The following is a 22,232-nucleotide window of genomic DNA, read 5'->3' on the forward strand; positions in this document are numbered from 1 at the left end:
AAACTGTGTATATATGTATGTGCAAAATATATCTTGTCATGTGCATTAGGATTTTGTTCAATTAAGATTTGAGTGCTTGTACATTTGGTACTGTTTAGATATTGTATACTAAGTATGTAGAGATGAAGAAACAAAGTTCAGAAATAAATCCATAAATGGTGAAAATTAACCATGATGATGGGAATAACTGAGGGTCTACTTCAGGCCTTTTCTAAGGCAGGATCTTTTTTGAGAATGTGACATTTAAGCTGGAATGTTACCCATGCAAGATATGCAGAAAGCGGAGATTCAGGCATTCCAGATGGAAAGAGAACTGATGCAGAGGCCCTAAGACCAATACAAACATGAGGTGGTCAAGGAATAGGAAGAAGGCAGGCGTGCCTGGGTACAGTGAGCAGGGGAATCAGGTCAGAGGGGAGTGGGCCCCAGAGCATGCCATGCCTTGCAGCTTTGGTTAGTAATTCAATTTTATTCTAAGTGTGATGAGAAGTCACTGGAGTGTTTGAAGCAGGGAGGTAGTATAGCCCGATTCGTAGTTGGAAGAAATCACACTTGTTGCTGTGTAGAGAATGGATTGTGGAGGCACCCAGGAGAGTGGTGGACTGGACCAGGATGGTAGCCGTGGAAATGGAGAGCAGTAGATGGGCTCAAGTTTTGTTTTGGAAATAGAATTTACAGGCCTTGCTTCTGAACTGAATGTAGGGGAGGAAAGGCGGGGGAGGGGGGGGAGGAAGACTGATCCTACATATTTTTTCATGAGCAATAGGATGTTGGGGGAGCAAATTCCCACTCCCTGAAATGGGCAGGATTGAGGAGGAGAAAGTGTTTTGGACACTTGAAGTTTGAGGTGCACTTTAAGTAGTGATGTAAGGCAGGCAGTTGGATCTATAATTTAGAGTCTACAGTTCAAGGGAAAGCTATACATTTAGGAATTATCAGGACTGATGCTGAAGCTCAAACCCCAGTACTTTGGCCACCTCATGCGAAGAGTTGACTCATCGGAAAAGACCCTGATGCTGGGAGGGATTGGGGGCAGGAGGAGAAGGGGACGACAGAGGATGAGATGGCTGGATGGCATCACCAACTCGATGGACATGAGTTTGGGTGGACTCCGGGAGTTTGTGATGGACAGGGAGGCCTGGCGTGCTGCGATTCATGGGGTCGCAAAGAGTTGGACACGACTGAGCGACTAAACTGAACTGAACCGAACTGAACTGATGTAGTATTTAAAGCCATGGAATGAGATTACGTATGGAATAATTGTGGAAGAGATGGGAAGGGTCCCAAAACTCATGTTTACTAATGGAGTGAAGAAGTAGCTGATGAAGAAGGAAAAAAAAAAATTAGAGGCATAGTAGCTTGAAAACCAAGGAAAGAAACTATTTCAGGAATCTAATGTTATTGAGAGGTCAAATGAGATAAGGACTAAGAAGTGACCCTTGATTTGATAAATGGAGACTGTTCATGACTTTGAGGAACAAACTTAGTGGCATGGTTGGAACTGAAGCCTTAGCGTTGAATGAGGAGACAGTAGGTGGTAAGAAATGAAGACAGTGAGTACAGTAAACTCTTTATTAAAAAAAAAAAAATTCCGTTGTGAAGAGTAGCAGGAAAATGGGGGCTGACTAGAAGGGGCTTGAACACCAAAGTAGGTATGTAGACTGGTTTTATCCTGAATCTTCTATTTTTTTAAATCCTAAATCTTAAGTGTACGTGATTCTGCTATAAAGTAGCTCTTCCTCTTAGTACACTGACTTGCAGACCTGGGGTTTCATAGGTGTTAACTGAATGGAAAACTGTACCTAGAAGCCCTCCAGCTAACCCTGCAAGACCCTGAGAGCACTGACAGCAGGAACAAAAATTCCCTCAGTGGGACACCTGTTCATTTAAAAAAATCCCTGTTCTGTTCTCTCTGGGGAGATAGAAATATACCTTGTTGTTCCTGTAAAGTTGTAACCGCTCAACAGGAGAGACCATGGTAGGTGGTCCACGGTCTGTATTGACCTGGGCCATGAGTAATGAAGGAAGGGCATTTCAGTAGAGAAAAGAGCTTCAATCATAGAGGCATCACGCTAAGCAGAAGGCGGGCATATGTGGGAGCTTGTGGGTTGCGGGGTAGAGCGGTACTTCCCAGCAGTTTAGGCTTGCCTAAGAAACAAAGGCAGGCTGTTTACTGAGTTCTGTTGTCTGGCATTTAGATGGATTCTTCTAAATGAGAAGAAAAGAAGTGGTACAGATTTCCCCAAAATTGAGTGTTTGTGAGCTTGTGCTTGCAACTCTTCTCAAGGTTTATACTAGGAGCCTTAAATCTGCCTTCTCACCTAGAAGAAAGTAAGGACCAAAATTTCCCTCATGTTTCACCTCTTAGAAGAAGCACGCAGTCGTCGTGATTGTTGCATTCATCTATCTATCTAAGATAACACAGGAAATTAACAGTGCATTTTCCAGAAAAGCTGATTACCATCTGTTATTAGTAATCATCTAAAACCATCACTGATTGTCAGCATTACCAATGGTCAGAGACACTCGACAAGGGGAAAACATCCATTATTTAGAATTTACTATCCCTTATCCACTCCCTTAATAGAAGCCATCAATTAAAATTAAGTGATTTTGGAATATATCATTCAAAGTACACAGTTCTGCCGTATTCCCAAAATGTTACACTATTTCCCCCCAAATGTGGGATGTTGAATATTAAGTTATACTTCTTCTGAGACTCAGTGGAAACACGTAAGTTTTATATCCAGGGCAGCCAGGTTTCTCTGAGTCTCTCCAGAACCCGGCTTCTTACACTCGGTGAGGGCTTGATGCTGGGCTCACCTCGTGGCTGTCATTCTCATTCTTATCTTAGATACAGCACAGTTTCACATCAGCCCCCACAGCAGCAAACAAGTAGATTACAAACCCCAATGACAGCTAGTGCCATTTCACAATGACTTGAAGGTTTTTTAACCAAATATTTATCAACCACTATAGCAATAGTGGTTGACCCATTACCTGAATTTTAAAAGCTGATATTTGGGAGTCTGGTCAAAGGAAATTACAGCAGTTCAGTAATTTCAAAGGTTTTAGGAAATTAGTTTAATAGTCTTAAAGGGTTTATCTAGAAAAAGAGGACATTTTTCTTATAAATGTGCAGCTTAAGATTGGCAAGTTAGGGATTTTGAATTGTGGTAAGTAATAAAAATCACTACTAGTTTGGAACACAATACTCAGTAGAATGTGATACTCATCATATCATTTCCCTTACACTAGAGGGCTTCCGCTGACCTATATGTAGGAAGACAGGAAGTTCTCATGGTGGTAACTACAGTAGGAAAGAGTATTCAGTATAATAATGAGCAATAAAATTGACCTTAGCCAGTCTTCTGGCAACCTGTATATCTCAGGAAGTGAAGTGAAGCAAAGTAAAAGTTGCTCAGTTGTGTCCAACTCTTTGCAACTCTGTGAACCGTAACCCACCAGGCTCTTCTGTCCATGGAATTCTCCAGGCAAAAATACAGGAGTGGGGAACTAATGAGTAAAGAAGCATATGAGAAATACATAAAATCTGTTGAGGAGTGGAAATGGAACCCCTAACTAAACTAGTTTGAAACAATTTAGCATAGTTGTCTTAAAATTAGGGGTGGATATGTATTTAAAAAGCAACTTTTAAGAAAAGAAACCACTTGTAACAATGTTTCCTGAAGAAAACACCCCTTAACTTCCTAATGACTTCAACTAAACACTGTGCATCTTTTTGACAGCACCCTATGATTTTTAGGCCAGGCTCCAGTTACAATATTCAAAATTTCTGAAATTATATGTGGTAAAACTAGTTATAAAAATTATGTAATTCAAGGATAACACGGTTATCTTAAGCCTTATATAATTCTGTAACTTGCTTACAGCCATCCCTGCATTTGGGTCAAAATTATCTTCCCCCTAGAAAATAGCTGGCAGGAAAGAAAAGTTTGTTTGTTGTATAGCGTCCAGTAAAGAATATTACTATCTTAATTTTGCAATACACTGTTTTTATACAATGAAGCAACAACCTTGCAGGAGAATAAGAAACAATTTAATAATAAAATATTTCAACTTCTTAATTAAAAATACTGGAGTGGGTTGCCATTTCCTCCTCCATTTGGTACAATTTTATGTGCAAGGATGAGAATAGTATTGGAAAAAGTCTTTGTAAGTATAATCTTTTCTACTGCTTTCATTAGGAAGGCTCGTCTTTGGCCCCTTTAATATTTACTGAAATAGCTTGAGTTATGGGGAAATCCAGTTCAAAATTTGCCATTGTACATGCATTTCTGACTTTGAATAGCAAAATGGTAACTAACGTTCCTCAGTAGTTGGAGCCCTGGAGATGGCTTAAATATGAAAGGTGTAACATTTGAAAAGGTGTTTGTCTGGCAGGTGAGGTTTGAGTCTACTTATTATCTGACCACTCCATTTCATGCATTCAATTCTCTGCTAATGACCAAGTCCTGTGATGATTTTAGAAGTGGCCAGAGAGCAGCAGCAAACTCCTGGGGATGCCTAACATGCTTCACTTGTGACATCAAGCGAGAACCCATGTGTACTTAGAAAGTAGATAACTTCAAGGCTTGCAGAAGCTTTTTATTAAAGGCCTAAGAGTGGAGACAGTTTGACAGCTTAGAACAAAAAGGAACATCATGTAGAAATTGCCGGGGCAGAAGCCATAGTGCAAAGAGGTGCTGACGGACAGGACAGTCAGCTTGGCATTCGAAGGGTTGTGTGTGTGAAGAAGGAAGGGGGGCATGTATGAACACAGCTCTACACACTGTATTAGTTCATACTCCGTTCTCTCTCTGTCTCTCTCAGTAGACTATTTTTTGAGCAGTTTTAGGTTCATAGTAAAATCGAGCAGAAAATACTGAGATTTCCCATATACCTCTGTCTCCACCCTTCCCTGACCATAGCCTATCCCACAGTCACCCCTTACCAGAGTGGTACATTAGATGAACGTCATACTGGCCAAAATCTAAAGTTCCCGTTTGGGTTCACTCATGGTGTTCTACACTCTGTGCAATTAGACAAATGTTTAATGTCATGTAACTAGCCATGTAGCCTGGCGTGCTGCAGTCCACGGGATCGCAAAGAGCCGGACCGACTGAAGAACAACTACTCATATAGCGTCATACGGAATAGTTTCACCTGTGTGGGTCTTTTCGTCTTTTGGCCTCATTGTGCCCCCTTTCAACCAGTAAATATCTTAGGCCTTGGTCATCTCTGAGGATCACATTCTAAGACTTTCATGGATGACTAGAATTTAAATACCACTAAAACCATCCTTTGTCCTCATAAAATGCAATAGATTGTTACTGAGATTTTCAAGACAATCTTTCAGATTACCAAGAATATTTCAATATAAGACTGATTTATAAATCACTGTTTTCTTAGATCTTAGAACTTTTCATTTTATTTTGGGAGATCCTTTTTCACAAAACATACACATAACATGTGTCAGTATTATATGCATTTAACTGAGTGACATGTACACTCCAGACACAGGTGGGGCTGACGCAGCTAGCCCGATGACCATCTACCTCCAATAGTTTCCAGCCCATGAAATGTATATCTTTGCCTAAGCAGAATCATAGTTTACTAGATGTCATGGACCTTCAAGGTCATTCTTAAGTGCTAATTACCTGTAACATACAAGTGCTGTAATTTTTTCTTCCTTTGTATATCATAATATTTTGTACCACTTAACCCATTCAGCCTTGTATTACAGATATTTTTATTTCCTCCGGGAGTTGGTGATGGACAGGGAGGCCTGGTGTGCTGCGATTCATGGGGTCACAAAGAGTCGGCCATGACTGAGTGACTGAACTAAACTGATACCGTTATTCTGCAAATTACAGAACATGGTTCAGATTGGGACTTGAAATTTCCTTGACAGGCTCTGAGATTTATTCAACACTTCAGTAGAATTACACTGATGAGACATTTTCATTTTCTTCACAGTGCTTTTGCATGTATGTACACATTTGCTTTGTGTGAACAGTATCACATTGTAGATACGTTTTGGTTTATTTCACTTTACCATGTGATGAAATTCACATTTGTATAGATAAATACCTCATTATTTTTAATGGCTGCATAATATTCTGCAAGGTGGATGTTACCTACTTTATTTGACCACTGACAGACATATTAGGAAGCCTTTAAGTGTTTGCTACTGCAGATAATGCTACAATGTATGTCTTCTTACACTTGTGCAGATATATCAGAAAGATGGCTACTTAGAAATAGAGCTGCTGAGTCAGAGGGTGTGTACATTTTTAACTTGTTTGTGCCACATTGCCTTCCAAAAGCACAAAGTTTGTTTCTGCCAGTAGTGTATGAAAGTACCTACTTAAATATATGACATTTCTTTATGTCTGCTTTACATATTATCGACTTTTAAAATTTTTGAGTCTTACACATAAAATGTTCTCACTTTACATTTCCCTGTTTAATAGTGAGGTTAGATGTCTTTTCATATGTTGGCTGTTTGTATTTCTTCTCCAGGAATTGTCCAGTCATAGCTCTTTGCCAAGTTTTCTATTAGGTTGTCTTTTTCTAAGTGATCTACATTATGATTTTAAAATAGATTCTGGATATTAATCCTTTGTACACACACCACAAGGAGTTTTTCCTAGTTTGTCATTTGCCATCAGCTTTCTTGATGGTGTTATCTGTGGCTCAGTGTTTAGGTCAGTGAATCTTTGGTCTTTTAATGCTTGACTTCTCAATTACAAGGGCCTTTCCAGTCCTAAGATTACAAAAAATTTTTTTAATAGTCTTATTTATTTTTAATCTTTTATTTGGACTTTATTAGAAATTTGATAAAAGATAGTGATATAATTTTAATTTTTTCCTCTTCCAAGCACTATTAAAACCTTTCCCATTGACTTGAAATGTCAGTTATAAAGTTCTGTATGTAGTTGGTTTAATTTTTATTCTTGTCCTCTACTATGATTTTATTCATTGGCATTATCTCTCATATATGAACTTTAGAGTCATCTTGTGGGTTTTATTTAAAAAATTACTTAATCTTGTTGGAAGTTTTGTTTGGATTGCATTTAATTTACGGGTTACTTGAGGGAAAATGTTTGCAATATTGAATCTCCCATTGGAGTCCTGTAATGAATGTATTCAGGATGGTTTTGTTCTATTGTCAAGTATTATAACTTTTTCACTTCTCCTGGTATTTCTTAGTTTTTATTGCCATCATGAATAGGATCCATTTTTCTATTATATTTCATACTGAATTTTGCTACAGTAATGTATGTTTATTTCTGACCACCTTGTCAGTCTTAATAGCTGTCAGTTGACTTCTTAGGTTTTCTGAGTATATAGTTATATCATCTGCAGAAACAATAGCAAGTTCTTTTTTGTCCCTCTCATTTAGTCTTCATTTCTCTTTATTGTCTTGTTCAGTTGTTAGGGATCTCCAGGACATTATTTTAGAGTAGCAGTAATAAAAGTTCTCTTTCTCTTGCTCTTAGCTTTAAGAGGAACACTTCTGTATATTTTAACAGTAAGTTTGATGCTTGCTGTGGCTATCCAATAGTCATCTTGTCTAATTAAGAAATTTTTCTGTTTCTCTATATTTAGTTTTTATCAAAACTCAGTATTATACTTTCTGACATCTGTTTAAATAATATTTTCTTGCAATCTTTTAATGAAGTGAATTATCTTAATTTTCTGTTGTACCATTCTTGGGTTCTTGAGATAAACACTATTTGGTTGTAATACACTGTTTTTAATATGCTCAGCCCTAAATTTGGTATTATTTAGAATGTTTGTATCTGTATTTGTAAGCAAAATAAGCCTATCCTTTTTTTTCTTACTTATGTTTCTCCTTGCTATGTAGTATTTACATGCTTCAGAACTAGGTGTACCTTGAAGATATGAAAACATTCACTTGTAAAACTATCTGAGCCTGATGGCTTGAAAGATGGCATTTTGACTGCCTGTTCAAATAATTTTGATTATATTCAAGGGCTGTTAATATCCCATTTTTCTCTGATCTTGAGCACATTACTAATTTGATTAAATCTCAGTTTTCTCCCCAGCTTCTGTTTTATTTTATTGAGAAATAGTTAACATACATCACTGTATATGTTTAAGGTGTATGGCATAGTGGTTTGATGTACACATGTTATGAAGATTACTAAAGTAGGTTTAGTTAACATCCATCATCTCATGTAGATAAAAAGGAAAAGAAAATGTTGTGATGAGAACTCTTAGGATCTACTCTCCTAGCTGTCTTTTGTCATACAGCAGTGTTAAGTATAGTTAACATATTGTATATTACATACCTAGTACTCTTGCCTGGAAAATCCCATGGACGGAGGAGCCTGGTAGGCTGCAGTCCACGGGGTCACACAGTCGGACACGACTGAAGCGACTCAGCAGCAGCAGCAGCAGTACATATTTATAAGTGGAAATTAAATTCCACATGTAAGTGAGATCTTACAGTATTTGTCTTTTTCTGACTGACTTCTTTTAACATGCCTTCAAGGTCCATCCAACGTCATTCCGAATGGTAGGACTTCTTTTTTATGGCTGAATAATGTTCCATTATATGTATAAATGTATGTGTGTGTATAGATTTGATATACTGAGATATATATATATGTGTATAGAGATATATATCTCATACCTTCTCTATCTGTTCATTCCATGATGGACATAGGTTGTCTCTGTCTCTTAGCTGTTGTGAACTGTGCTGCTGTGAATGGGGGAGGGGGTGCAGATAGCTTTTCAAGTTAGTGTTTTCCTTTCCTTTGGATATATTCCCCAAAGTGGAATTACTAGATTATATGTTGCTTCTGGTTTTAATTTTTTTAGGGCTCTATACTGTTTCCCACGGTGGCTATAGAGTTTACAGTGTATCCTACCAGCAGTGCACAAGGGTTTTCTTTTCTCCACATCCAGGCCATCATTTGTTACGTTTTGTTGGTGATGGATGTTCTAAGAGGTATGAGGGGTTCTTTCATTGTGGTTTTAATCTGCATTTCCCTAATGACTGTTAGCATCTTTTTCATGGACCTTTTAGCCATTCGTATATGTTCTTTGGGAAAATGTCTGTTAAGGTCCTTTGTCCATTTTTAAATTGAGGTTTTTTTTTTTTTTCCCCAGGTTGTATGAGTTCTTTATATATTTTGGATATTAACTCCTTATCAAACACATGGCTTTCAAATATTTTTCCCACCCCATAGGTTGTCTTTTCACTTTGTTGTTTGTTTCTTGTGCAGAAACTTTTTAGTTAATGTAGACCCCCACTTTGGTGTTATTGTTTGTGCTTTAGCTATGATTTCCAAAAATCATTACCAAGACCCATGACAAGAACTTTCTTCTGGGAGTTTCATACTTTCAGGTTTTACATTTAAGCCTTTGATTCATTTAGAGTTCATTTTATGAGTGATTAAAATAGGGATCCAGTTTCATTCTTTTACATGTGAGTATCCTGTTTTCCCAACACCATACTGAAGACTGTCTTTTCTCCACTGAGAGTTTTTGGTTCCCTTGTCAAATATTAGTTTACTGTATGTGTCTGGGTTAATTTCTGGGCTGTCGATTATGTTCTGTTGATCTATTTGTCTTTTTATGCCAGTGCCATACTAGTTTTTTTTGAAGTCTCTTTTTATATTGAAGTATCAATATAGTTGATTTACAATGTCATGTTTGTTTCAGATGAACAGCACAGTGATTCAGTTACACATATATCTGTATATATTATTTTACAGATTCTTTTTCCTTATAGGTTATTACAAAATATTGAGTATAATTCCCTGTGCCAATACAGTAGGTCCTTAATGGTTATCTGTTTTATTTATAGTAGTGTGTATATGTTCATCCCAACCTCCTAATTTATCCCTCTCCTCCCTTCTTCCCTTTGGTAACTATAAGTGTTTTCTGTGTCTGTGGGTCTATTTCTGTCTTTTAAATAAGTTTATTTTAATCTTTTCTTTAATTCAGACTCCACATATAAACAATATCATATGATCTTTGTCTGTGTCTGGCTTGTTTCACCTTAGCATGAACATCTCTAGGTCATCCACGTTGCTGCAGATGGCATCATTCCGTTCTTTTAATGACTGAGTAACGTTCCATTATATTCATGCACCACATCTTCTTTATCTCTTGATGGATGTTTAGGTTGTTTCTGTGTCTTGGCGATTATACAGTGTGCAGTGAACATCAGGGTGCATATATCTTTTCAAGTTTTGTTTTTCCCTGGATACATGCCCAGGAGTGGGATTGCTGGATCATATGATAGTTCTATTTTTAGTTCCTAAAGGAAATTTCATACTCTTCTCCATAATGGTCATACCACTTTACAGTCCCACCAACAATATAGGAGAGTTTGCTTTTCTCTGCACTCTCTCCTGCATTTATTGTTTGTAGACTTTTTGATGATGGCCATTCTGACTGGTTTGAGGTGATACCTTATTGTAGTTTTGATTTGCATTTCTTTGAGATGTTGAGGATCTTTTCATGTGTGTTTTGATCATCTGTATATCTTTTCAGAAATGTCTATTTAGATCTTCTGCCCATTTATTGATGGGTTGTCTTTTTGGGGGGTTTCTGAGCTGTGTAAGCTGTTGGTATATTTTGGAGATTAATTCCTTGTTGGTTGCTTCTTTTGCAAAGATTTTCTCCCATTCTGTGGGTTGTCTTTTCATTTTATCATTTCCTTTGCTCTGCAAAAGGTTTTTAATTAGGTCCCTTTTGTTTGTTTTTAATTTTCATTACTCTAGGCTATGGATCCAAAAGGATACTGTGCAGTTTATTTTAAAGTGTGTTTTGCCTGTGTTTTTCCTCTAGGAATTATACAGTGTAGTCTTGTCTTTAGGTCTTTAACCTGTTTCGAGTTTACTTTTGTGTGTGGTGTTAGAAAATGTTCTGATTTCATTCTTTTACATGTAGGTGTCCATCTTTCCCAGCACCACTTACTGAAGAGACTCTTTTCTCCATTGTATATTCTTACCTCCTTTGTCATAGATTAATTGTCTATGGTAATACAATACTGTTTTAATTACTATAGCTTTAGTATAACTTAGAATCAGGAAATACAATACCATTGCGTTGTTCTTTTCTCAGGTTTGTTTGGCTATTTGGGGTCTTTTGTAGTTCCATGTAAGTTTCAAAAGTGTTTTCTATTTCTATTAAAAATACCATCGGAATTTTGATAAGAATTGCATTGTATTACATACATGGCTTTGAGAAGTATTAACATCTTAACATAATTAATTCTTCCAATTATGAACATAGGGATACCTTTCCATTCTTTTTTTCATTTTGGCTGTGTCGCCTGGCTTGTGGGATCTTAATTCCCTGACCAGGGATTGAACCCATGTAGTTACTGTAATCACTGCATAGTGGGGCTATAAACTCCTTATCAGCAGAGAGAGAAGATACAAAGTGGGATTCCCATGTGGCTCAGTGGTAAAAGAATCCACCTGTCAATGCAGGAGACGCTGGTTCAATCCCTGAGTTGGGAGAGCCCCTGGAGTAGGAAATGGCAACCCACTCCAGTATCCATGCCTCGTGAATCCCACGGACAAAGGAGCCTAGTGAACTACATACAGTCCATGGAGCCAAAGTCAGCCACGAGTGAGCGACTGAGCATGCATGCAAGATACACAGTGAATGGTCCGGCAGTCGTTGACATCAGTGCTGCCTGCCACACTCCTGGGTGAGCGTAAGGACTAGTTTTTTCTGTCAGCAGACCCACACATGGGTGAGGATGCACCACCTCCGATGTCCCAGGGAGCCATGGTGTAGACTATACGCATGCATCTTGGACATGTGCGCCCCACCTGGAGCTTGTTCTCCACGTTGAGAGTGCTTATTTATGCTAATTATGGACGATTTTTAACTTGATGGAAAGATGACATTTTTTAAAAGTCATTTGAAGAATCAAGATCATAATGTATAAAGCTAAGGATCACATGATTCACCTCAAGAACATTCTCTGAGGTTTTTTGGTTTTAAACAAATACTTAGACGTTGTCTCTCTGTCCTTTTGAAAGAAGTATAAAATCTGAGGTAAATATATAAAAGTAGAAAATAGAGACTTGTTGCATTCTCATCAACAGGCAGAATATGGTTTTTTTCCAGGGTTTATACTTAAAAATCCTTCATCTGATATTTAAAATGTATTTATGTTGAGTCATTTCTTTCTCTTTTGCTGGTAAACCAGAAGATCATGAAATGATTCTGCAGAGGCAGGAGCATTACGTTCAGTTTCTTTTTTTGTATATATCAGATAAGAGACTTGCAAATGGGAGTGTGTCCGCCTCACATCCTTTGTATGGTGATGGCAGTGATGTTTGCCTTTTTGTGACTGTTGCAACATTTATTAATTCATAAACCCACTTCCAAAGAACCTAAGGGCTTTTTGGCGAAAGGTGACTATAGTAAAAACGATGTTAGATTTTGACAGGCTACTTTTGTTTTTACAGATATTTCTTTTCTTTTTCGTATTTCAAAACTACTAGTATTTCAAGAGTGTTGTAGGGGGTAGAGGGGTGCACAAAAGTTAATGCACATATTTGGAGTTAGGATTTCTGAATCTTTAACTAGGAAGAGAAAATAACATTTTGAAGTTCAGGTCAGCTTAAGCCTCTATATCCTCCTCTCTGAACCAGCACTTCTGGTTGGTAAAAAGCTCACAGATCTCAGAGACAAAAGCAGCTTCAGAGGTTGACTTCGGTAAACTGTAATAAAATAGAAGAGGAAAAACAAGGCAGCAGTTCCAGAGACTCACCTATTTTCCCATGGATTAAGGGACCCTGTACACCTTCTCTCCCCTCTTTAACTCACTGTCATCCGTTTAGCAGAGCTTCCTATATAACCAGTTGTTATCAATAGAAACAGCACTTCTGTTAAACCTAAGGAAAAGTCTCATAAAAAACTCTTTTCAGAAGTTTTCACAGTACTTAAGCATTTAAGGGAATGTTTGTCTTACCATGGAGCTTCCCTGGTGACTAAGATGGTTAAGAATTCGCCTGTAATGCAGGAGACCAGGGTTTGATCTAGAGAGTGAAAGTGGAGAAGGATAAGGACCCTGGAGTGCTGGAATTATATATGCCTGACAGTTTGCAATACTAGCCAATAGTAAGGTTTTGGTTCTATTTATTTTTTCTAGCTCTTACTATATTCTACTTTTATTATTAATATGGGGGAAGTTGTCTCACTGTTATGATGTTACTTACTATATATATTATTAAACATTTTGTATATTTTTTAATATATACTGTTAAATATATTGGTCTTCCCTGGTGGCTCAGATGGTAAAGAATCTGCCCCCAATGCAGAAGACCCAGGTTCGATCCCTGGGTTGGGAAGATCCCCTGGAGGAGGAAATGGGCAACCCATTCCAGTTAAATATTATGTTATCTTTACCAGTGGATTCTTTTTCCAGAGCAATAATGAAATTTCACAGTATGAAAATGGAAGAAATCAACAAAATTATTCGTGACCTTTGGCGAAGTACCTATCGTGGACAAGGTAATTAACATGGTGTAACATGAATGCTCTTTCTAAAGCCCTGTGTCAAGCTCTTGCTTCATATGACCTCTCATCATGTCAGTATTACCTCTAGATCCCTTTCTGAACATCTTTCAGATTTTCTAAGAATTCTTATCTTGACAATATCTTGTAGAAAGAAAAAATGCAAAGTTTTCTATTCCAAAGCCTGACAGGACTTACAAATTTGGCTATGGTACAGATTATATTTAGCTGATGACATAATAGGTTCTGTTGAAGTGCAGATAGGGATAAGCTGAAATGAGATAAGAAGAAGAAAACCATTAGGAGGAAATTCTTAATAGGGGAACTAAGAAAAGGGCACAGCTGAGAGCAAGGGTTGGTTGGGTATCTGGTTGCTTCTGACCAGGAATCCTCATAACCAGGGAAAAGTTTCCAAACCACCCAGTGTTTCCCCTGGGAATCTCAGCCTCACATGTTGCTTATAACGTTCTTTGATAAGGTTTGCAAATGACAAAAGGCTGCAGAGTATAGGTTCCTAAAATCTTCTTCTTTCTGTATCAGATATTGAGTACATAGAAATTCGATCAGATGCCGATGAAAATGTATCAGCTTCTGATAAAAGGAGGAATTACAACTACCGAGTGGTGATGCTAAAGGGAGACACAGCCTTGGATATGAGAGGGCGTTGCAGCGCCGGACAAAAGGCAGGTATCTTCATGAACGTAAGGCCACCTGTACACAGAAAATTGACAGAGAAATGATCGTCAGCACAGAGGAAGCAGCCAAGGTGCCCGTGAATGGTGGGAAGCTCCTTATAGCGTCATTGCTGCCACATGAAGTGAGCCAGGCTCACTCACTCTCATTACACTCTCAATTCTAACCAGCATTTCCTGCAACATTGTGTAAAGTAGGCTTTTAGAAGAAGGGCCTGAAGCAGTCTCACAGGATAGCGTAAATGTAGAGCAAAAAGCTGAAAGCCATTCATTGTTTCATGGCATTCCTTATGAGAATAAGGTTATTTGATCATCGGTTATAGACCCACACTAATTTATGTGCTACCAAGAAAGAAAAAATTCAGTAGTAATTCTAAGCTGCATCTTGATTTCAGAGAAGTCAAAGGATAAGGAACGGTATGTTTTAGAATCAGTGACATACAGTATTAGCAAACCAGACCCTAGATTGAGCCAGCTGAGGCATTACAGTAACTAAGAGTCTGATAGAGAAGGCCGCCTCGCCATAGGACTGAGTCCCCACCACCACTCCCCAGCCTAGCCTTGGGGCCTGGGGACCATCTGAAAGCAGGGTCTACCAGAGGCAAAGGCTGTGAAAGCCACAGGTGCCTCTGCCCCGCCGCCACAGGGACTCAGTGCTGGGCCAGGCCACCCAGCTCTGCAGGGAGCTCTGGGAGGAAGCCGAGGCTGGATGTGCAGAGCACAGAGGACTGATACTTCACAAAGTTGGGAAGATAGGACCTGCATCCTTGGGGAACAATGGTGGGTTCTTTCACTGTGTGCTGGTTTGTCCCCAAAATGTTACCGATTTTTTATCTTCTTCCTTTGCAGATTAGAAGAGTATTATCAGTATTACCTCTGGACCGCTGATTCTTAACAAAATTTTATAATTCTGTAAATGGATGCTCACATCATCTGAGTTATTCACATTAAAAAGTTTGCAATTTTTTAAAGACACTCTATGCATATATTTTTGTCATCAACCCAGACAGCTGATACCAATTTATAAGGCATCTGCAGATTATTATCTTAATCAGATTGCAAAAATGACAAATTTGTGATCTATAATCAATATCCCTTGAGTTTGAAACATGTCTGTTTGGATTAAAAATACTTTCTGAACAAAAGCGGATTTCCTGTAGCTACTACAAATTATAAAAATGAGTGCTAGTGTTTCCTTGGTGTTGAGTGACAGAACATACAGATGCTTTGTAGAGGTGGGCCGGGAGCTCCATCCCTGCTCCAGTCTGAATGGGTGCTAGTGGCAGCAGGAGAGGAGGGCTGGCCCATGGCCCTGGCGTCTTCAATCTGCCAGCCTGCCCTGCGCGTCAAAGAAAAGCTCTGAACTGCCCTGAGATCACTCACTCACTCACTTTGCTCACAAATCTGGGGGTGGAGGGGACATTACAGCTCACACACAAAGAAGTGTATACTTCCTAAACTAGTCCTTCCCTCTTAATTCTGTGACCCTGGACCCTCAGATGGCTTCAGTGGCAGTCTCAGTGTTCGGTTTCTGTTATCCACAAAAGCTCCTCATAGTTTTGGTTGCGTGGATTTTCTACAGTCAAGCTTAAATAAAACCATACTTCTGTACTCATAGTTTCCCTCTCCCTCCCTCTCAGAATCATACACACAAACATTTAAGTTTGGATTAGAGCAATGGTGCCACTTTGGTTCCACAGAACAGAGAGATTTAAAGGTGTCTCCAAGAGAAAAGGTGTCTGTGAGGCTCTAGAAAATGTGTTATATCCAAGTTTTCTAACATCATCAGGAAAATAGCCAGATTATGAATTTTTAAGGTTGTTCATCTTATACCACTATTAAAATTGTCAGTAGCATTAGATAGGTGTTAACTGCATTTCTGATGCAGGTCTCTAATTGGAAGCTTTGTTACAGCTGACGTGAGGCGTGGCCTGGCATTTTAATGAGGTGCACCTGAGGTCAGTGAGCCTGTGGCGCTGCCCCACCTGTCCCTTCGGAAGACCTGGTGCCAGTCTGCCTGTTTTCCTCAGGTGAATGAGAAACGTGTGCAATGCTGAGCTCTGGCCCCCTTTTTCCAGGTATTAGCCTCACTCATCATTCGCCTAGCCCTGGCTGAAACATTCTGCTTAAACTGTGGCATCCTTGCTTTGGACGAGCCAACGACAAATCTTGACCGAGAAAACATTGAATCTCTTGCACATGCTCTGGTTGAGTAAGTATCTCAAATTTGAGGCCAAGTTATGACTGTTTTTAAAGGAAGAGTAAGAGAATTCTCTGGTGAAAATTGAATCCTCTGTAGATGTGTCCTCCTTGGGGAACTGGTTCTACCAGATCTTAGGCTTTACCTTGCTAGTAATTTTTCAGATGCTTAAAAAAAGAACTACCTGGTGAACAGATGCCCCAGACACATCCTACATCTCCCCAAGAGTGTTCACATTGAGGGTTTCCTGGCTTGGTTTGGTTTTCCTGTAAACCCACCAGAGGGGCCCATGTGTCTTAGACAGGAGTTAGCTTGCTCCACTAAAGCATTTCTAGGTGGTAATAGTGGGTTTTAAACTCTCCCCAGCTTCTCACATGTGTCAGCGTCTATGAGGAATGACAGCTCTTACTCAAAGAGTGTATTAGTGGTGAAGTAGAATCCAGACTGCAGACACGCTTATCACAGTTCACCGGTGGGGTGGTGCCAGCTCTAGGGGTAGAGAGCCCTTGCTTCTGCACGGTGCCAGCAGAGGCCGGGCAGTCTCCATGAGATGGAGAAGCTCTTCTGGGGGCTCTTCACTCCAGACAGACTTCCTAGCAGAGAGAACGTTTCCTGTGATGGGAGACTTGAGTGGCCCCAGAGCCAGCTGTCTCCGGCCATCTCTCTCAGCAGTCCCATGTGACCCACAAGCAAGGGTTGGTGCTTGTGAAACCTAAGTGCATCCAGCTCCAGGCAAGGGGTAAATAAGCGGTTAGTTAAAAGAAAAAGTCTTAAGTCTCAGACTCATAACTAGTTACCTCAGCATATAGATAACAAGCAAAAATGTTCTCAGTACACCCACTCAGGCCCCCTGTGTGTCATACCAGTGATGCGTCTAGGGACTGGTGGTGGCAGAATTCTAAGTAGACCCAGCTCCTAAGAAGGCAGTGGGGCTCACAGTGTTATTCCCCTTGCCTGTAGTCTTTTTTAATAGTTTTCTTCCAGAGAAAACTAATGTCAGGTCAAGAAAACCCCAGGAATAAGTCAGACTCCTAAAGCTGAGTGGCACAGATTATTAAGGAAAGTGCAATAAAACATGTCTACCTGCTTTAAGAATAAAACTAGTTCATCATGTATTCTCACCAGTCTTTAAACTAGACCTCAGTGAAGAGTCAGGCACACATCCCCACTGTCTGGAGAGGAGAGAGACTGCTACCCGGCTGGCCCGAAGGCCTGGATCCACCCCACCCCTCCCCCCTGCCACTTCCTGCAGGGCTGTCAGAGGCCCTGATACTCACACGACACAGGAAAAGCCTGGTCATCACACACAGCACACACTTTGTGTCTGACAGGGTTCTCAATGGCTTTTGCAAATAAAGGAAAGAGTTATGTATGTTCTTTAGTAATAAAATGTTATATTGTTTCAGGATAATAAAAAGTCGCTCACAACAGCGGAACTTCCAGCTTCTGGTAATCACTCATGATGAAGATTTTGTGGAGCTCCTAGGGCGTTCCGAATATGTGGAGAAATTCTACAGGATTAAGAAGAACATTGAGCAGTGCTCAGAGATTGTGACATGCAGTGTTAGTTCCCTAGGATCTTATGTTCATTAAAAACATTCAAGACTTACATACTTTAGAAACACTGGTCCTCTGGCAACTGCTTATTTCTGGTATTGAGTCAACATGAAAATGTTCTTTCAAATGAGCCTTGTGTCTAGCGTTTTTAATGTCTGAGAGGTTCAAAAATCATTAAAAGTGTTTCACATGAAATTTGGGCTGATTCTCTGAACTCCATTCCTCTCCAGGCAGCATCTGACAAGCCTCAACAGCAGCGAAGATATGCTCAGCCTCCCTGCTTCCCTCCCTGCACTAATGAAGAAGTCTATAGGACCTGAAGCTTCTTACTAAACATTCACTTCTCAAAGCATTAGTGAGAAGTAGTTTCTCTGCCTGGAAACTACAGTTTGGGCATTAAAAATAAAATCAGTGTTAAGATTTACCTTTAAATTTAGTTCATTGGATGTGGTTTTAAAAACTGAGTTATCTGCCAGGAGCCAGTGTGAGGAATCCCGCCCGTGACAAGGTCATGAGGAAGGAAGCTGACATACGCAAGGCGTGCTCAGACTTCAGGGACCCCTCTGGAAATTCCTAAGCATGTACCCCAACAAAAATCTGCCGGCTTTTGTGCTCTGCTTTTCCACTCTTCTGACATTTTCTGGAAAAAGTCAATTCAGGGCTTTAGTCTTCTGCATTTGAAAGAGTGTTTCAATCCAAAAAACCCTCTGATGGCTTTCTAGCCTGCCTGCAGGACTCGTACAGCTGCGCTTGTGATTGTTTGAGGCCTCCTGACCGCAGGAGGCACAGGAAGCTTAAAACATCCTAGGAATGTAGGAGCTTCCGAGGAGTCAAAATCTTTAGAATAAGACTGATTAAAAGTTTCATTTTTTGGGTCAATGCTTGCTGCCAAATTTTCATATCCTTTATTTTTAGATATAGTTGGTATATAGAAAAACAAGTAGTAGACCTGGTATTAGCAACATTAGATCTTTGAGTTAAGTACCTTCTTTGTTATATCCCACTGCACCTTTGTTCTATAGAGATGTAACTTTAATGCTTTAAGGAGATGCAGATTAAAGAAAAACACTTCAGGGGAAACAATTAACATTCATTAAGGAAGAGAGCCAAAAAGTGTTAACAAGCCTCTTGGCCAGAAGATAATGAAAATCACCTGAGACCTTTTGTATACAAAATGATGTATAGAAAGAGTCTGGGCTGCGAACGCTATGTAATTTTGTGTTATCCATTGATCTCCATGTTTCATCAAAAGTATAAAAGGCCTTCTGAACAATAAAGGAGGGGGCCGGGGGCCAGTTTCTCGGACCAGTTTCTCGAACTAGTCTCTCGGCCTGGTTTCTTGGGACTCTGGCTCCCCCCATGTCTTTCTCTCTCTTTCTTCTTCTCTCCCTTTCCTTCTCTCTGCTCTTTACTTTAACTTCAGGCTGAATCTCCACCTGGGGCGCGGAGGCTCGCCAGGTCTACTTACTTGCCCTGGCTGTTAAGACCCGCACGAAAGGGAGCTTAAGGCGAGGCACCCTTAGATATTCAAGCGGGCGCCGGTGGCCCAACGTAGATGGTGCAAATTCCTTGTCTGGAATTTTATTGGCCTTCCGCGTAAACCAAGCTATTCAGCCCTCTTCCTCCACTTAATCTTCTTACTACACTATAGTTTCTTAATCTAATCTTACATTAATAAACAAACAAGTCTTTCCACGCCAACGCTGTCCACCCTTCGAATTCCCTGGATCCACCGGGGCTGGACCCCGGCAGTTATCAATATCTGAAGATGAAAGAAATGATTATTAATATCTGGCTCTGCTCTTTACAAATCTAGGTAAGTGACCTCTTCCTCTTGGGACCTCAGTTTCTCCAACTAAAATTTGCAGTAGTCAAATGGGGGCTTCAGAGTTTGAAAGGAATCTTAAGTAATTTAATTTCAGTGCCCACTCTATTCCCTCCCCACATATCCCTACCAGGTAGTCCCCAAACCTGGGCTGTCTGAAGATAGGAAGTTCCCCACTGTGCACATCCATTTCTGGAAAGCTCTGCACAAAAGCAAGGCCTCCTCCTCACTGGGGTCCTGACCCACCTTCTTGCAGGATCACTAACTTTCCCATATGTCTGTGCTATTTCGTCAGCTTGGCCTCACCGAGTGTCCTGACCGCTCTCCCAGTGTGCAGCTCTGGTGGGGACAGGAAGCAGGGCTTGCTCAGAGTCAACACTTGCTCCTGACAGGATCCAAGCAGCCCTGGAAAAGCCAGCCCCGTTTTCATTCTAGATGTTGTTTCTAATACGAGCCCAGTCATAGCCTGTCCCTCAGCTGACAACTTGAAGCCTTTCACAAGCAGGCCACAAGAGTGCTACCAAATCACGCACTTGTGAATTAGACTTTCAGCGTCTGTCAGTCACGTGGCACAGTCACTTTTGTGCCATCTGCAACTCTAATGAGCATATGGTACAGACAGCCTTTTTCAACACAAGTCTAGAAAAGAATTAAGCCCTAAGGCTTTCAGCTATCTGTGATAGGCTGAATAATGGCCTCTGAAGATACTAAGGTTCTAATCTCAGGAACCTGTGAATGTTGCCTAATAATATGGCAAAAGGAACTTTGCAAATATGATTAAAATTAAGGATCTTGAGGTGGGGAAATGATCCTGGTGGGCTGAATGTAATTATGAGTATCCTAGTAAGGAGGGGGCAGAGAGGGTGGGTGGCAGAAGAGAAGTCCTGACTGTATTGAGAGGCAGAGACTGGAGTGATGCACTTTGAAGGTGGAGGAACAGCTATAAACCAAGAAATGCAACCACAGAAGCTGAAAAAAGGCAGGTTCTTCTCTCAGAACCCCTAAAAGGAACCATCCCTGCTGACACCTCACTTTCAGTCCAGTAAACTGATTTTTGGACTTACGGCCTTCAGATTACGTAAGAGAATAATACTTGTTTTAAGCTGCTAAATTTGTGCTAATTTGTTACAGCAGCAATGGGAACTAATACAGTATCCACTGTATATAACCAGTTTCTGTGCATCTGATGGTGATTATGTACCACTTTGAGAAAACGGGAAAAGGGTTCAGTTTTCAGACGAAAACTTCATCATTTTCTGGTTCACATAAAGAACCTTGTTTGAGGAAGTCTGGTCCAGATCCTCACGTAATCCCTGGAGGAAAGGGCCAAGCAGTAGAACCACCACTCCAGCCACCTGCTTCTTGTCCACTGACTATGTTCAGTCATCCCGAATAGCGCTGAAAAACTAAAATTGAGAGAAATGCAAATCAAAACCACAATGAGGTACCATCTCATGCTGGTCAGAATGGCTGCTATCAAAAAGTCTACAAACAATAAATGCTGGAGAGGGTGTGGAGAAAAGGGAACCCTCTTACACTGTTGCTGGGAATGCAAACTAGCACAGCCACTATGGAGAACAGTGTGGAGATTCCTTAGAAAACGAAATAGAACTGCCATACGACCCAGCAATCCCACTGCTGGGCATACACACCAAGGAAACCAGAACTGAAAGACACGTGTACCCCCAAGTTCATCGCAGCACTGTTTATCATAGCCAGGACAAGGTAGCAACCTAGATGTCCATCAGCAGATGAATGGATAAGAAAGCTGTGGTACATATACACAATGGGGTATTACTCAGCCATTAAAAAGAATACATTTGAATCAGTTCTGGTGAGATGGATGAAACTGGAGCCAATTATACAGAGTGAAGTAAGTCAGAAAGAAAAACACCAATACAGTACACTAACGCATATATATGGAATTTAGAAAGATGGTAACGATGACCCTATCTATATACAAGATAGCAAAAGAGACAGATGTAAAGAACAGTCTTTTGGACTCTGTGGGAGAAGGCAAGGGTGGGGTGATTTGGGAGAATAGCATTGAAACGTATATTACCATATGTGAAACAGATCGCCAGTCTGGGTTTGATGCATGGGACAGGGTGCTCGGGCCGGTGCACTGGGATGACCCTGAGGGATGGGATGGGGAGGGAGGTGGGAGGGAGGCTCAGGATGGGGACACATGTATACCGATGGCTGATTCATGTCAATGTATGACAAAAACCACTACAATATTGTAAAGTAATTAGCTTCCAATTAAATAGATAATTTTTTTAAAAAAGAAAATTAAAATTATTAGCCAGGCTAGCATGATATCAAGAGTGGTACCATGAGGGAAGAACAGCAGACCAATCCTCACTCAGAGGATACATCCAAGAATTCTAAGAAAGAACAAGTCAATTCCAGTCATCTTTTAAAATAAATGTAA

General features: G+C 40.1%; 1 protein-coding gene across 1 annotated transcript in view; it reads left to right on the plus strand.

Annotated features, from left to right (window-relative positions):
* Positions 1-18,168, plus strand: part of RAD50 (RAD50 double strand break repair protein) — a 113,426-nt gene extending 95,258 nt beyond the window's left edge. The window contains exons 22-25 of the mRNA XM_005682618.3: positions 13,436-13,521; positions 14,065-14,207; positions 16,295-16,428; positions 17,823-18,168. Coding sequence (XP_005682675.2) covers positions 13,436-13,521; positions 14,065-14,207; positions 16,295-16,428; positions 17,823-18,009 — 550 coding nt within the window. The 3' untranslated portion in view covers positions 18,010-18,168. The remainder of the gene's footprint in view (positions 1-13,435; positions 13,522-14,064; positions 14,208-16,294; positions 16,429-17,822) is intronic.

This window comes from Capra hircus, chromosome 7 (assembly GCF_001704415.2).
Source record: "Capra hircus breed San Clemente chromosome 7, ASM170441v1, whole genome shotgun sequence".
In the NCBI taxonomy this organism is placed as follows: Eukaryota; Metazoa; Chordata; class Mammalia; order Artiodactyla; family Bovidae; genus Capra; species Capra hircus.